The sequence below is a fragment of the Salarias fasciatus genome, chromosome 1 (genome assembly GCF_902148845.1).
Source record: "Salarias fasciatus chromosome 1, fSalaFa1.1, whole genome shotgun sequence".
Lineage (NCBI taxonomy): Eukaryota > Metazoa > Chordata > Actinopteri > Blenniiformes > Blenniidae > Salarias > Salarias fasciatus.
The window spans coordinates 21,607,854-21,623,713 of NC_043745.1; the positions used below are offsets into that span (position 1 = coordinate 21,607,854).

At 42.3% G+C, this 15,860-nt stretch overlaps 1 protein-coding gene across 2 annotated transcripts in view; it reads right to left on the bottom strand.

Moving 5' to 3' along the window:
• Positions 1-824: 824 nt before the first annotated feature.
• Positions 825-15,860, bottom strand: part of myo1ea (myosin IEa) — a 49,378-nt gene continuing 34,342 nt past the window's right edge. The window contains exons 16-29 of one of the 2 annotated variants that reach the window (XM_030088792.1): positions 14,013-14,094; positions 13,703-13,809; positions 10,272-10,370; positions 9,360-9,504; positions 7,434-7,548; positions 7,178-7,347; positions 6,947-7,092; positions 5,184-5,330; positions 4,902-5,059; positions 4,128-4,217; positions 3,852-4,056; positions 3,071-3,106; positions 1,946-2,115; positions 825-1,866 (exon numbers count right to left, since the gene is read on the bottom strand). In XM_030088792.1, coding sequence (XP_029944652.1) covers positions 1,790-1,866; positions 1,946-2,115; positions 3,071-3,106; positions 3,852-4,056; positions 4,128-4,217; positions 4,902-5,059; positions 5,184-5,330; positions 6,947-7,092; positions 7,178-7,347; positions 7,434-7,548; positions 9,360-9,504; positions 10,272-10,370; positions 13,703-13,809; positions 14,013-14,094 — 1,747 coding nt within the window. In that variant the 3' untranslated portion in view covers positions 825-1,789. The remainder of the gene's footprint in view (positions 1,867-1,945; positions 2,116-3,070; positions 3,107-3,851; positions 4,057-4,127; positions 4,218-4,901; positions 5,060-5,183; positions 5,331-6,946; positions 7,093-7,177; positions 7,348-7,433; positions 7,549-9,359; positions 9,505-10,271; positions 10,371-13,702; positions 13,810-14,012; positions 14,095-15,860) is intronic. The other variant, XM_030088802.1, reaches the window with a different exon arrangement.

The following is a 15,860-nucleotide window of genomic DNA, read 5'->3' on the forward strand; positions in this document are numbered from 1 at the left end:
TGGTGACTGATTTGAGCTGTGGCGGAGGTCTGTGCTCTCTTGAGTGCCAAATTCTAGTTTTCATATGAACTGAAAAACAAATGTCAGGTGCTGTACCAACCGTGGCCACAAGGTGGAGTAAAAACACCAATAAACATGGCACTCGCTGCTCTCACAGCAAAAAGCGCTTTTTAATTATATCAAATAATTAAAAAAAAAAAAAACCATTTAAAAATAGATCTTTAAACGATGTTGAAGTAGATTTTTCCTGTATGGATGAAGGATGAATTAAACTGCCTGTTCGAGAATTTTCAGCAGACAAAATCAAACACAGCAGTTGCAATGTTACACGCTTTATTGAAAGACTCATCCACTGTTGTGTATTGCACAAGGATGTATGGAAGCATCCACGATAAAACTACACTTGAAAAAGCAGGAATTTCTCAGACAAAAGTCCCAGCAGTTTTACCGACAAGGGCAATAATGCAGTTATTTCATTTAAAACATGAAGGAATGTGTAAGTAATGCAACAGCAGTGCAAAAGATATGCAGAGACAGCTGAGTAAAAGCTAAATTAACTCTTGGTAGTGCCATGGAAAATTAAAATGAAAAATTTTCTTTCACCTGAAACAAATTCAGCCCTGGACAGAATAATTAATTCTCTGTATTCTGTGATTTTTGGCTGAGCTGGTTTAAAAAAAAAAAAAAAAAAAAAAAAAAAAGCAGCCCTGTATGTATCGAAAGCAGAAAGAGAAAAAAATAAAACAGCATACTAAGATCCTTCAGAAAAAAATACAAAAGTTAAGTTAATTTAAAACCTAACCAATAACAGGCGTACTCCTACATTTGAACACATATACAGAATCAGATTGAAAATGCCTGTTTTTTTTTGTTGTTTTTTTTGTTTTTTTTTTTTGCTTTTTTAAAATCATCTCATGTAAACAAAACATCTTCCTCAGGCTTACTGCTTGCTTGGCAATCTGTCCTTCATAGACTTCAACTGGCTGTGGCGGAAATGGCGTGTGAGGGCGTCTGTGTCCAAGGTAGTACCTGTACCAATAAAGTGCTATGACACCACAGACCGCATGCTCAGGTTACAGTATTCATGGCCTCTACTGCTCGTCGAACACACACCGGCGTGACAGGACAACAGAAACGACGACACTCCGTCAGGACGAACATTGTTTTCCTGGTTTGACTGCGCAAAAAGTGTGTTGCTTTGGTATGTATCATCTGTCATTTAAAAAACACAAAATCACAGTGAGGTGATCTGCTGAGTGTCTGGGAGATTGGTACAGTTTTGCACCCAAAATAAATATTCCTGGTAAAAGAAAAAAACAAAACAAAACAGTAGTCCCTTCAGTTTTGACACTGAGACAACCATGTTTGCTGCAGCATTCGAAAAAAATTTTAAAAAATAAAATCACAGCCTGGTCCCACAGATTGATCAGATTTCATTCCTACACTTTAAAATGTGAGCTGGAATCCTCAGAGAGATATGCTAAAGACGGGAAGGAGAAGACGGAAAGCTATAAATACAATAAATAGAATTGTTCAGTACTCAGAGGGGCTGTGGAGGAAAACGGACCCTGAGGTCAAACAGTCCCGTCGTGTCTTCAGAGGAGAGCCTCATTTCAGGCCGTTTGGTCTGAGCTGTAACGCGGCGTTACATTCATTCAGGATCGGGCAGTAGTGGAGGACGTGTCTCACAGTGCTTCTGTCTCCGACTGTCGGCCGCGTCCCGTCCTCCGAGGGGGGTCGGGCGGAGACGCAGCCGGTTCTCCTCCTGCGGCCGGGAACCCGGCAGCTCCTAGATCTTGGTGACGTAGTTGTTGGGGAAGAGTCCCTGTTTCCCGCGGAGACGACCCGTCCACCAGCCGGACGCGTCTGCCCAACACAAAACCAGGTGTTTTTGAATTGGAGAAAAACTTTTGGAGCCTATTAGAGGGGAATCCCGAGCTCTCACCTTCTTTGATGATGTCGATGATATCGTCGGCGTTAAAGCTGAGCTCGTCCGTGTCCTGAGCGTCGTAGGCGTACAGAGCTTTGCACTGCGGCACGTAGGGCTTGGGTTTGGGTGCAGGTTTGGGGCGTCCTCCTCCCGGCGTGGGCCTGTTGACCGATGGTCTGTGAGCTCTGAGGGAAAAGAGGCACAGAAAGAGACAAAAGACCCGACTGTCACGTCAAACAGTTGAGGAGAAGAACGCAGGACTTGCAGGTTGTGTTTCTATCACACCGTCATAAAGAGCATCCCATGTATCATCACCAGCTTGTTTTGCTGCCCAAAAAAACCCCCCAAAAAACACCGATTAAATTTTTTCTTCCTGCGAAAACGTTTAAAGATGTTTTATCAGAATTGAGCAGCTCCTTTTAATTAAATGGAGCTTGCAGTACAGGAATCAGCCACAAGATGGTGATGTGGTACATGTGTTATCAGTGCCTGCAGGGAGGAAATCAAACTACAGAGTGTTGATGAAGCCTTGAAGAGCAAAGTGTTGATCCTGAGTCAGCACCACCTTTCAGATATCAACTTAATTCACTTTAAACTTGGCTGCAGCCATTTTCCCCAAAACACTGTATATTCCTCATTTCCTCTCCTCAAGCTCAACATGATGCATTATTTATTATTTAACTGGACTGGGGTTCAAATCATTCAGTTGCTTCAGAGAGCAGAAAAAAAGGTGGTGAAACAGTGAATCTATAATATCTCATGACTGAATCCAGAGTATTAAAGCTGCGATCTCACTGAGCTGCAACACAATGTGAACAGTTTCCAGAGACGTACTGCAGGACAGTGAGACTGGCGGTTTACTACTCTCACAGCTTCCATATCAAAACTGAACCAGTGGAACCAAAAAAAAAAAAAAAAAAAGTGCACAGCAAAGATTTGTTCACTTTCTTAAAGATCTTTCATAACAAAATGAAAGATCTGCCATTGTGAAAGGCTGTAAACATCAGTGAAACCAAGCAGCAGCAGCACGAAGTGAAATATTAGGCAAGAAAAAAAAAAATCTATATCAGAACGTCCTGCTGCTGAAAGCTTTCCTGGTGCTGAACCACCACCCGAAACCCTTCAAACACTCCAACTCACATATCTCCATTTGAAGCTGGCCGTCTGTCTCCAGCACTATAAAAGAATAAATCACCCAAATTACGTCACATTACACAAACAGCAGGTGAATCACTGAGTCTACAATGGTTCCCATCGGTGTGTGTGTGTGTGTGTCATAAAAATATTTTGAAGGTTGTACTGTAATAAACACATGTATAATCAGGGAAAGTAAAACAACAAATTATTCAGCAGTTTTATGTGAAGTAGCAGACTCATTTTCCCACAGTGAACCCGGGTGAATGATATATTTTAAATCCGGAGGTCATGTCACGCTAAAAGCTTAAATCACAGGTTTACTCTTGGATGAATTGATCATTTATTGCATATAAGTTATAACATTCGTGGTTTATTGTTTTGTTCGTTATTATTATATTACTCTATTTGTATTATTAAACTAATCAGAATACTTGAATGATAACTGAACGCTCCACTTATAAAACATTAAACATTTTCAGACACTATTTTTGATTTTTGTGAGTTATTACAAAGTTATAAATCTTAAAACAAAAAAAGTCTTGTAATATTTTACTTTATGCATAACAAATCCAAAGTATAAGTAAGTCTGACTGCTTGAACTGTATTTACATGTTTTGAGATGAATATGGACTCGATAGATTAAGTTTAGTGTTAAAGAAGAAGTTCCTGTGTGACTGACATGGCCAGAGGTGATCGCTCTGTTAATAGTGTGTCACTGGGACAGTGCCTGTAGATTTATCTGTTCAGTGTGTGTGTTTGGATTTCTCCGGCCGAAGCTCCTCACCCTGCAGCGCCTTGCTCAGGGACTCTCAGGCAGTCCAGGTTGGGCTGCGCCCGGCCGCCGTCTCGTTCCTTCAGCTGGTTGATGTTGTTTGGCAGGAAGGGGCGCGCTGAGTTCCCCGAGGAGGGATTCCTCTGATTCTGATGCTGCAAGTTCCTCTGATTGGCAACGTGGTTGGTGTTTTTCACTCCGCCGTTTTGATGAGCGACTGCGGGGAATAAAGACAGACGGTCAACGATAATCCAGAACAGAACGTGACGAAGACGGCGACGCGCCGACCTGGAGGTCCCGGCGCGGCTCGGGACGGGGTGTGCTGGTGGGTTCTGGACGTGTTGGGACGAGACTGCTGGAAGCTTTTCTTGGTTGGCCCTGAAAGAAAATCACAGATCGGTTTCAATTCAATAAGTGATGATCAAAAAGTAACAACTTAATGAGTGACTCGAAATTAGCAGAGTCAAGCAACTAAAACCTCCACATTTAATTCAATGTATTGTCAAAAAACCTCACCAGAAAATCTGATAGAATTGCACAAAAATATTACTTTCAAAGACGCCTTCAGGTACAAAACAGAGTGAACCTGAAACCTGCCACTTCTCAGTTTTCATGATCTCTTCAGTCCACATTTCAGCTTTAATGCTGTAATAAACAGTAACAGCTGGGGCCTCAGTGCCGCTTCAGGGTCAGTACATCAGAAACATCAGTCACTTTCATTGAACGTTCATGTTTTCTTTGTAAATTTCACTTTAAATTTTTCCCATGGGCCAGTTGGACACTTAGGAGTAGTGTAATAGTCTTTTTTTTTTTTCCAGAGCTAAAACACTGCTATGAGATGAGTCTAAAACAATGATGCCAATTATGATCACAGCATAAGAAACTTGAACAAATCAGTACTACAGAGCATATTCTTCCTTCTGTGAGGTTTACGTGCATATTAGCAAGCGCGTTATGGAAGATGTTTTCAAACATTTCTGAGTTGATCCTGATGTTGTCAGTGAAATCTTTAACACACATCAACAGGTCACGACTCTGCTTTCACTCCTGTTCGATACTCACGTGTGTTCTTGGGAAGCCCGGGTCCGACGCTGACCTGCATCGATTTGCTGGAGGGCTTCAGGACAGGCAGGTCTCCCTGACCCTGGACAAACACCACCTGCCGGGAACCGCCGCCACTCAGGAAGCCCCAGTTCTCCTTCTTCAACTTCATCTCCAGTCTGGAAACGGACAGAAGCGTTGCTACTGGAACGTGGGGCTAAAGCAGCGTTCGCCCTTTTCCCTCAATGTAATGTTACTAACGCGAAGCTAATTTTCACTGCTCTGTGATGTGTGCTGACTCACGTGTTACTAAACTTGAGTGGTAGCTTCCTCTGGGTTTTCTCCTCGAACCTGCGGGCCAGCAGGCTGATGAACTCGGTCTTGAAGACGCAGTCCAGCAGGCTGTCGTACTCCTGCTCGTGCAGGATCATGAAGTCATCCTGCATCGTGCTGCAAGACAAACAGAAGGAGATGAGTCAGACGTTGGTCTCTGATACCACAGCAACATTAAGTCTAACAAGCACCAGATCTTAAAAAAAAAAAAAAAAAAAAAAAGCCGTTGTTCTCGGCCCTGTGGCGCTTTGAAGTGAGCGAACATGGAGACCCGGGCTCGGCTTTCACATTTGCATTGGGAGCCTCGCTGAACGGCTCACATCTGAAGAGGGCAGACAGCTTGTGCTCGTAACCCACACAAGGATACTTTGTTCCTCCCGGTGAAGCGGAGTTTTTCTCTGATGAGCTTTTTACAACTCCTGCTTTCTCTCATTGCGCCACCTGGTCCGTATTACTGTGCCGATTGGAAAGCCACATGCTCGCACCAACAAACCTACCTCTGAAACAAGTTCAGCATCAACAACAAAGGGCTCTTTTTCTTTCTCGTGTGCATGGCTTTATGACTGTACATTTCGCTGTGTATTATTTCAGTCAGACTCGCTCACACAAACATATACAAGTAGTTTTAATAAACCGCACATGTTCTCTGTGTCCCTTGTGTGACATTTACAGGAACAAAAGAACTTGTGATTGGAAACCCAGACAGCAGCTTTGAAGTCGATGCATGTCTCTCCGCAGTGCAGCGTCTACAGATTGTATAGCGGACCTCTGCTCGGCACGCCGTCTCTTTCTCCGTTTTGTTTAGGAAACAAGTCATCGCCTCCTGGTATCTATTTACACTTACACATGAGCCATGCAGAACGTAAACAGCACATGGGGGAGTAGTGAGGGTGAGTTTATTCACACTTTTCAACTATTTTCTCAAATTCAAATTGTGGCATTCGCCAACCAGTTTGCCAGTTGGTAAAGGTGCCGGTGATCCAGCAGGAGCCACTTCGGTTACAGTTCTGGAAAGGTGGGCGAGCCACTGCACCACCTGAGTCCCGGCTCAGAAGAGACCAGTGATTACAATGACACATGGCCAAATAAAAAAGCAGGAGGAGATTATGTAGCAGCAGGAAACGGCACCTAAATTTGATTTATGCAGAGAGAAAAAGCACCGTTTGTGTATAGGGGTGTATAGGGGTTGATTGTTTGGGACATGTTGCAGTTATTAATTATTGGCCAGCTCAAAAAAAAAAAAAAAAAAACACTTGGTTAAAAAGTAAGGTTTGTGCCTGCCTGACTTGCAGAGAGCCTCCATTAAAACCACGAGAACTAATAAAACACAGAGACATAACTCTGTCTGGAGCAAAGCAACTGAAAGCTTTATTGCTCTCATACTGTATGTAGGAGTGGCTCTGATGCCAATTTCTGTAATTTTTGTACATTTCTAAAAGGCTATAATTTCTATATTGAATATCTAAACACAACATCAATGTTATTTATAAAGAGAGAAGGGTTCACACATGAATATAAGATTGAACTGAGTTTCTGATACTGAAACGGACGAGTAATACAAAGTTGTCGCTTGCCTCACATTTATTCATATAAACCAGCTTTATTTAACTGATTCTGGACCCTCCTTTCATCCGTCACTCTAAAAGCAGAATACAGCTTGTGAATGTTTTTTTTTTTTTTTTCCGAAGTGCCAAAAGTAAAACTGTATATTTTGTGCTGTTTGAGGTTTGTACCTGAGAGACACTGCCAGGATCTTCTCCACTTCAATCCGCCTCTTCAGCACCTCGGTCACCTGACCCTTGTCTGGTCCTTGTTTCACCTTCTCTCTTCCAATCAGGTACACACACTTTGGTGTCAGGATCAAATCCCTCTTGATTCCCTGCATTCGAAGACAGACAGAACATCTTCCTAAATGTCTCTTCAGTTATGGGGCCGAAACATAAACCGGGGGAAACGACGCCGACCTTGAAGCGTCGGTCATATTTCGTGACTGTATCGGCAAAGTCGATCTTTTCTCTCTTGGCCAGAAACTGGCGGAGCTCAGGCCGGTCGTCCATGCCGAGGTAGTCGCCAACAAAGTTCCTGTTCAGGCTGTGTCGCCGCCTCTCTTTTCGGTTCAGCAGCAGGTCCGACGCTGAGCGAAACCACAGGAAGGGGGTGAGCGACGGCGGCGTCGGCCAACAGGTAGAGAAGCGGTGAGACCGACGTCGCTTCGCTCACCTTCCTCCCTCATCTGAACGTACTTCTTCCGGGCCACGTATTTCCTCCAGGCCTTCTGGATGGTGCGAGCGTAGCCGTCGAACTTGCGCTCTCGTGTCTCCTCCAGCAGGAAGAGCTGCGAGAACAAAGGCAGAGAAACTCAGACGATTTCGGCGTGAAATTCTCTTGAAACCTTCCAAAAAAAGGAGCTGACGTTATCTCCACACAGCAGCAGTCTTCTTGCTGGTCTATGTAATTTCCTGATACTTAACACGCAATCTCACTCAGTGCCCTCTGCCTGCCAGACTAAACATCCTGCCCGGGGCTCGGACGGCCCTGGCATCGACACGGCCGGCCACAGGCCGCGGCGCGATGGGTAAGGAACCGACCACGAGCAAACCCCAAACACAACACGACAGAGCAAACAAAAACCATGAAAGCTTCGAGCGGAAGAATGCACTGAGTCACAGACTGAACACACAGAGACTGAACTGCTAAGGCAACATCTACCAACAAAGAGCAGGTTGTGTGTTGTAAATGGCAGGTAAAGAAAAAAAAGAAAAAAAAAGACCCAAAATGATCAAAACATCTCAGTAACTTTCATAAATCCACATACGATGAATTGAAAACAAGTCATTGAAGTAACAAAGCTCTATCTACATTCACAGGTTATACTTTCTCCTCTATCATCCATCTTCTCTCCGCCTCAGGGTCGGATGGAGGTGGAGGAAAAAAAACAATGTGACTGCAGGTGAAGGCAGGGGAAACCCCGTCAGTCCATCACAGACAGCCCCGCACCCACAGCCACACCGACAGGGAAGCTCGAGCCGCTAATTAGTCTCGTCTCAAATGCATGTTTTTAGTTTGTTGGAAGGGAAGTGGAGACACCAGAGAAAAACCTACATATGAACAGTAACAACGTGCAAACTTCACATGTTGTCCCTAGAGCTTTTAAAGATACTTTCAATGAGCTATTATTACACTTACTGTTCTTTTCGTAATCTTCCACTAAATAAAAACTGTCTCACGGCTTTAATCCCGACCATAAATGTGACAAATGTGAATACGCAGTGTGAAGAAGACTGTGATCCATCACCACTCTTAGGGAGAAAAACTCCTGGAACATCTGAACTTTTGTCAAACAACCTTTACTTAATGACATCCAGCAGAAAAAGGCTCCGTCACAGCAGTAATTAGCTGGTGTCAGTGTCTTATCAGAGACAGAGGCTTGTTTGGAGAAGCCTGGCAGCTCATTTCAGCGATCCGCCCTGTGTGATATTTGCGTTTCATAAGAGCACCTCAGTGACTCGCGCTCTCGGTCTGGCAGTGGGGGGGGGGCTCCTGGCAGCGCATGGCTGCAATAAGTGACTGGACGCATTCAGGATCAGCTGTAAGGTCTGAATTAAGACTAAGATGTCTCTGTGTGAGCCTCTAGGCTTACATCTGCGCGCGTGCGGGCTCGTCCGTGCATGATGTGTACAAATGTTAATAAGCGAGAGCGCTGCCCGCGCACAAGTGTTGCTTTCATAAGAATCCAGAAAAAAAGCAGTTATGGTGGAAAAAGACAAGCCTTTATGATGTCCCCCCCCGAAAAAAACTCTGCAACCACAGCCTGTACTTGTGTTTAGGTTTCACAGCACTGTTGACTCAGTGCTGACGTCCAACACAGCTCGGTTTCAGTCTCCTCCCTTAAAACAAGGACTCCAGCATGATTTAGGACACTGTTGCCCTTTTATGGTGTTTAATGTAAAACTGTGAATCCAGCCCCCCCAACTCCCCCCACTGAAAGCTTTCTCACATGCTCACTTTATTTCTTACATCAATTTGAGCTTGATGCTCAAAGGTTTTTTTTTTTTTTTTTTTGTCTTTTTCTTGAAAGTTTTCCTTCCAGTAAGGCTGTGTTAAAAAGCAGCAAAGCATACAGAAGTAAGCCGGAGTGAAACATACCGACTCGGGGGCTTTGACAAAGAGCTTGGTGCGACCGAGCTGGAACTGATCCTTGTCCATGTTGACTGAGCGTAAGAGATGTAGGACCCCCTGTTTCTCGTCCCCCTGCCACGTCGGCCATGATTCTTTGGTCAGGATGGCGTACCTGAGGCGCAGAGACACGGCATCTTCACAAACACAGGTCACAAATATTTGGACAAATGTTACTGTTTATATTGTGAAGACATTTGATCTAAATCAGTCCCCATATGAGGTAACATGAGCATTCAGATCAGTGGATAGAAATCTCACACCCTCTGAAAGTTACTAGTTTATTACATTTCAATCATCCTCTGTCGGAGAACGTAAAAAAAATGTTTCAATCCAGTGAAATGAACAGTTAAGTATTATTAGTGCTTGCAAAAAAGATATTGAAAATGTGATAAAACAGTCCAAGAAAGGAGATAAGACTAAAGAAGATACTAGAAAGTGTATGAAGAAAGATTTTCTGTGAATAAATTATATAATGACAGTGACAGCAAAGCCATTCACAATATGTAACGGTCTTCTTATTAAGTTCAGAGTAAAAATTCACATCAAATGATAATTAGCATACTACCCAGGGTGAAAATCCATTCATCAAGTGTTACAGTTAAAATGCATATAATGTAATGATTGCAGATAAATTAAAATGCAAGTCCATAATAAATGTTACCAGTTCAGAGGATCGAAAAACATGCACTGGCCAACAACTGCCATTTAGTGCCACTGTTGACCAATTCTTAAAGTGTGAACTTAAAGATTTAGTCCAGCAACTTTTGTGGTGAGTTTTGTGCATTTGGCAGGTAAAGCAGCTTTGATGAGTTTTCGAGGTGTAACACTTCGTCTCTTCTGTTCATGGAAACCGTTCAGCGTTTTGCACCCCGACGTTACCGATTGAGGAACTTCCTGAAGACTCTGCGGTAGGCGTAGCCAGCACGCCTCACTCTGATGTTCTCCTTCAGACCCAGATACTCCACCTGGTGCTTCACTCTGACGACAGACAAACGGAACTCATGTCAACATCACGCTATACTTTATACACTGACACACGTTTCTACTGTCAGAATAAGTCCAAGATGTATGTTGGAAAGGAACACCTCACAAATGCCAACTATTGACCTTTATTCTTACTCATCAGTGATTAGATTTGACTCAGAAATCTCTCCACAGCGTGCAGCAAACCCCCCCTCTCCACTCCACCGGCGGAAGGGATAGCTGCAGGTCATTGTATGCAAAACAGCAGCTCTGAGTAACTTTTCCCCCAAACAAAGATCTTAAGCACTGCTTAGTACACTCAGACTTCCTGTGCAAGCAGCGGTTCCTGTGCTAATTAACCAGCCAACTGTTCACAACAGGAAGGTCACAGACCCCGAACAATGAAACTGCCCCTGGATCAGAACACGGAGTGACCAAAATCTGAAGGAAGTGGCTGTAAAAAAGGGCGGGAAGCTGAAACAAAAAGGATGATAAAGGGGAAATGTCCAAAACGGCTCATATATCAACATTCAAACAAAAAAAAAAGAAAGAAAGAAAAGAAAAAGAAAAAGAAAACCAAGCAGCTTAGACAAATATATTGATTAATCATCAATTAATCTCATAAATAAAATAAAAAAAAACTAACAGCTTTATGAGATGTTCGTCGCTGGAGTCTATTTTAAATTTCAGTGACAGCATAAAGTCAAAAAGAACTGTCAAGTCATTTACCAAAGCAAGGGGAAAATTCAAAGTTATATTACAAGAACTGATTAAATTACAAAATAATGCATACAGATAAATTAAGTTTTTATCTCAGTGAATCACAACTTGGCTGAGGCAAAGTGGATTTTTAAAAATATGTGTGTTGTTTTGCACTTAATTTGAGCAACTCTGTGAAATTTAGACTTACGTTTTTTCTCAGCTTAATAAGTCAGGAGATGTAAGCAGCAGGAATCTAATACATGTTATGGTGGTATGAAAAAATGTTAGCCCCTTCATTATTTCTTTTCTTTTTTTTATGAAAGTTTGTCACACCTATATGTTTCAGATCATAAAAAAAAATGTAAATATAAAACAAAGACAACTCAACTAAACACAAAATGTGGTTTTTAACTTAAAGGGATACTTCAACATTTTGGCAAATTGGCCCATTTAGCGCAATTCCTTAGTCATTTCGAACAGCATACTTACTTTTTTGTGAGGGCGAGTTGTTGTTTATTCAGAGGTGAGTCGGGGAAGGTTTTCGGGACGGACACAATGGAAGTGAATGGTATTTTTGCTTCCCCTCGTCAAACTCATCAAATACAAAATCCAACAACCCCAAAACACTTTGGTGGACACGTTATAATCCGCACATTCACTACGCTGTGAAATATTACTGCAAAATTACCAGATTGAGTTGTTTATGCAAAGATTGCTAAGACGGAACTACTTAACTACTAAACATGGCGTCTGGGCGTAGTGATTTCAAAAGAAAAAGTAGTTCCCAGTATTTGCTTCAGTGTCGTAACGCTACAATATTATTTGTTGGTGTTCCACAGCGTAGTGAATGTGGGGATTATAACGTGTCCACCAAAGTGTTTGGGGGTTGTTGGATTTTGTATTTGATGAGTTTGACGAGGGGAACCAAAAATACCATCCACTTCCATTGTGTCCGTCCCGAAAACCTTCCCCGACTCGCCTCTGAATAAACAATAGCTCGCCCTCACAAAAAAGTAAGTATGCTGTTCGAAATGACTAAGGAATTGCGCTAAATGGGCCAATTCCCTTTAAGGATTTTTATTGTCAAGGGAGAAAAAAAATCCTAACCTACATGGAACTGTGTGAACAGTTCCCCCCAGCCCCTGTTAAAGCAGAACTTAACTGTGGTTTGTCACACCTGAGTTCAATTTGTCAACCACACCCTGATTACTGCCACACCTGTTCCCAATCAAGACATCAGTGAAAGAAGACCTGCTGACAAAGCGAAGGAGACCAAAATTCAGGAACAAATGAGAAAGTAATTGAGATCCATCAGTGTGGAAATGGTCATAAAGCCATTTCTAAAGCTGTTTGACTTCAGAGAACCACAGAGAGAGACGTGATCCACTGATGGAGAAAGAATGTAACCTTCCCAGGAACAGAACTGCTGGTAGTGTGATGCTCTGGGGCTGCTCTGCTGCTTCAGGACATGACGACTTGCTCTGATATATAGAACCATGAATTCTGAAGTCTACCATGAAATCCTGAAGGATAACGTCCGGCCATCTGTTCATGACTCCAAGTTGAAGCGAACTCGGGTTCTGCAGCAGGACAATGATCCAGAACACAGCAGCAAGTCCAGCTCTGATGACTGAAGGAGAACTGAAGGAAGACTTTGGAGTGGCCTCATCAAAGTCCTGACCTGAACCCTGCTGTGGCAGGACTACGAAAAGGTGGTTCATGCTCCAAAACCCTCCATGTGGTTGAATTACAACAATTCTTGCAGATGAGTGGACCCAAAGTTCCTCCACAGCCAGTAAAAGACTCACTACAAGTTATCAAAAACACGAGATTGCAGATGTTGCTGCTAAGAAAGGCCCAACTGGTTACTAGGGTTAGGGGGCAACACTTTTTCACACATCTCCATGTAGCTTTGAGGTTTTTTTTTTTTCCCTTTAATGAAAACCTTCATTTGAAAATTGCATTTTGAGTTTACTTGTGTTGTCTTTGTCTTATTAGTTTGATGATCTGGAACATTTAGGTGTGACAAATGTCCAAAAAAAAAAAAAAAAAAAAAAATCAAGAATACCACTGTATATCAGTCACTTCTTGTGGATTATTTTCCTTTTTTTTTAATCTAAAATATTGAAATATTTCTTTTATTATTTGATGCATGGCTTCCAACTGCAGCAAAATTGCAAATTCTGCAGTTGTTTTACCTTTTCCTTCCACATTCTGCTACATAATGCTGATTTATTAAATTCATTATACACTTTTTTGGGGGTTTTTTTATGAGACCTTTTTTTAACATCAAGTTTTTCTAATGTTTTATTGAAATTAGCGTGACTGTTCATCACAGGGCAAAGACAGTAAACAATGGGAAATCCATTCGTTTATTAATTTAAGGTCACCAATAACCCTCAAATGCATGTTTTGAACTGGATACTGGATTAGATATTTGCCTTTATACAAATAACAAAACAATATATTTCTAGGAGCACAAAATAAATGTAAGGCTATTTCAGATATCTAATGTGAACCCTTTTCACTAATCCATATTTATCAGTCACGAGGTCGCTGAAGAGCTGCTGTTAAAGTCTGATCTTAAACTTCATTCTCACACTGGAGTAAGGTTTTCGGGTGGAGACGGTGAATCGTCCACTTACCGGCTTTCTTCCCAGTCTCGGGGCTTCTTGGTCTCATTGGGTTTGATGCAGCGGATGTAGTGAGGGGTGCATTTCATCAGCGTGCTCACGAGATCGTTGGCTTGTTTCTGCAGAACGAATCACAGCAAACATCAAGAGGGACTGGAGGAGGAGGAAGATGATGATGGTGAGGGCGAAGATCACAAATGCTAGGGCTGAATTAGTGTTTGGGAGTGCTGGAGGACACTTCACTGAGCAGCACACGTTTTATTTTTAACTCATCAAAGGCCTGATAGGGAGAGAACACACAGACTCCGCTGAGCACACACACCTTTATCTTGCTGCCTGCAGTTGTGGGTCGGCCCTTCTTCTCAGCATTGAGGTTTTCTGGAAACAGTGCTCTGATGAAGCCGCTGGTAAAGGACAGACAGAACACGAGATACTGAGTTAGGACTGACAGGTCAAGGTTGCCGTCATCCTGGTATCCACAAAAACTAAATATAGAAAAAAAAAATGCAGATCCACAAGAAGCCAACCACAGAAATGCTGTTAATCATTGAAGAACCAAGGACCTCTGACAAAGGTCGTCCGTTTAAATTCCTGGACCATTTGGGAAGGTCTGGGTGGAGGGGGGCTGGGAAAACAAGAGGCGAGTGTGTGTGTGTGTGTGTGTGTGTGTGTGTGTGTGTGTGTGTGTGTGTGTGTGTGTGTGTGTGAGAGAGAGAGAGAGAGAGTAAGAGTGTATAAACTGTGTTGGATTAGTTCAACTATCTATCTCCAAGGCTGCTGCTCTACAGAGGAATGTATGCTCCAGTTTAGGGAAATGTTCAGTTCAATAAAATGATTAATTCATTGAAATACATGTTTATTCTGTATTTTTCTCACCCATTGCTCTGTAATTAAAGTATAAATCACTTATTTGCTTCAAGTACAGAAAGCCACGAGTCTTTTTTAACAGATATTTCTTGGTGGCAAAGTGAATCTTCAGGACGAACGTCATTCATGACAAAAGCATGCAGCAATCAGGAAGAGAGGAAATGAAACATTGGACGATCAGTCCAATCTTTCAGCATATCATTCTTATTTCTACACTCACAGCGTATAAACTAAGACATGTCATGCAAACCAAAAGGGTTTCAAGACATTTGTGTATTGCTGTTTTATACAGGATATAAAAAAATCTAAAGATTATGAAAAGTTTCACTGTTTAAATTAAATTATGCATAAAACAAACCTTTCTATTGCACCCTTATATTCAGGGTGATCTGTTTGAAAGAACATGGTTAACCTAGGATTATTTATTTATATTTTTTACAGTTTTGCTGAAAAACTGGGGCATCGAAATGGAAAATCTAAGAATCGTGTCCTGACCGCAGCTTTGAATTTGTTGGTGTATTTTCCTAATCATCATCATCATCATCTTCACAGCTGAACGTCTCACTGCTGCTCAGAATGTGGCAGATGTTTGTGACGCTTCCATATCGTTTGCGTTCTCTCAGCTCCAGATGGAGATTTCACACTTCAGCAGGTAAAAATTAACACATTTCACAACTTCCTCATTTTTTCTAAACTAACAACAGTAAGTGAGGATCAGTCACTGGACACGCCGCTGAATACTGAGGCTCCAGATGTACAGTGAGTGGAGTTTTCAGATATTTATGAAATTTCTGACTATTCAAGGCACTTGCGTTTCATTCTTGTTATAATCACAGAAACACTGATGTGTTTTGCACCTTCGCTTTGACTGAATTACCGTTTGTGTGCTTTAAAATGTGGAAAATGTTAAATGTTGCAGGAGTATTTTTGATAACAGTCAGAATAGGGCTAATATAGCACATTACATTTCAGCAATCAATAGTACGTCACATGAAGTTAGGTTGTTGCTTTTCCCTGCTTCAACACACCAGACTAAAACTCAACAGAAGCCTGAGATGAGAAACCATTCAAACACGCAATGCAGGAATCCTGGGAAACACAGGCCTGGATAATCTAAGGCAGGTGGGAGGCCTGTGGCTCAGGTGGTAAAGCAGGAGGTGTTTTCTTTTTTTTTTTTTTTTGTAGCCGTTTGATCCCTGACCCTCTCCATGTGTGGATGATTCTCTGGACAAGACATCGCAGCCCACATTGCTCCAAGCAGAAGGCGAGCAACCTTCCCGTCAAGCAGAACTGCTGGTGTGTG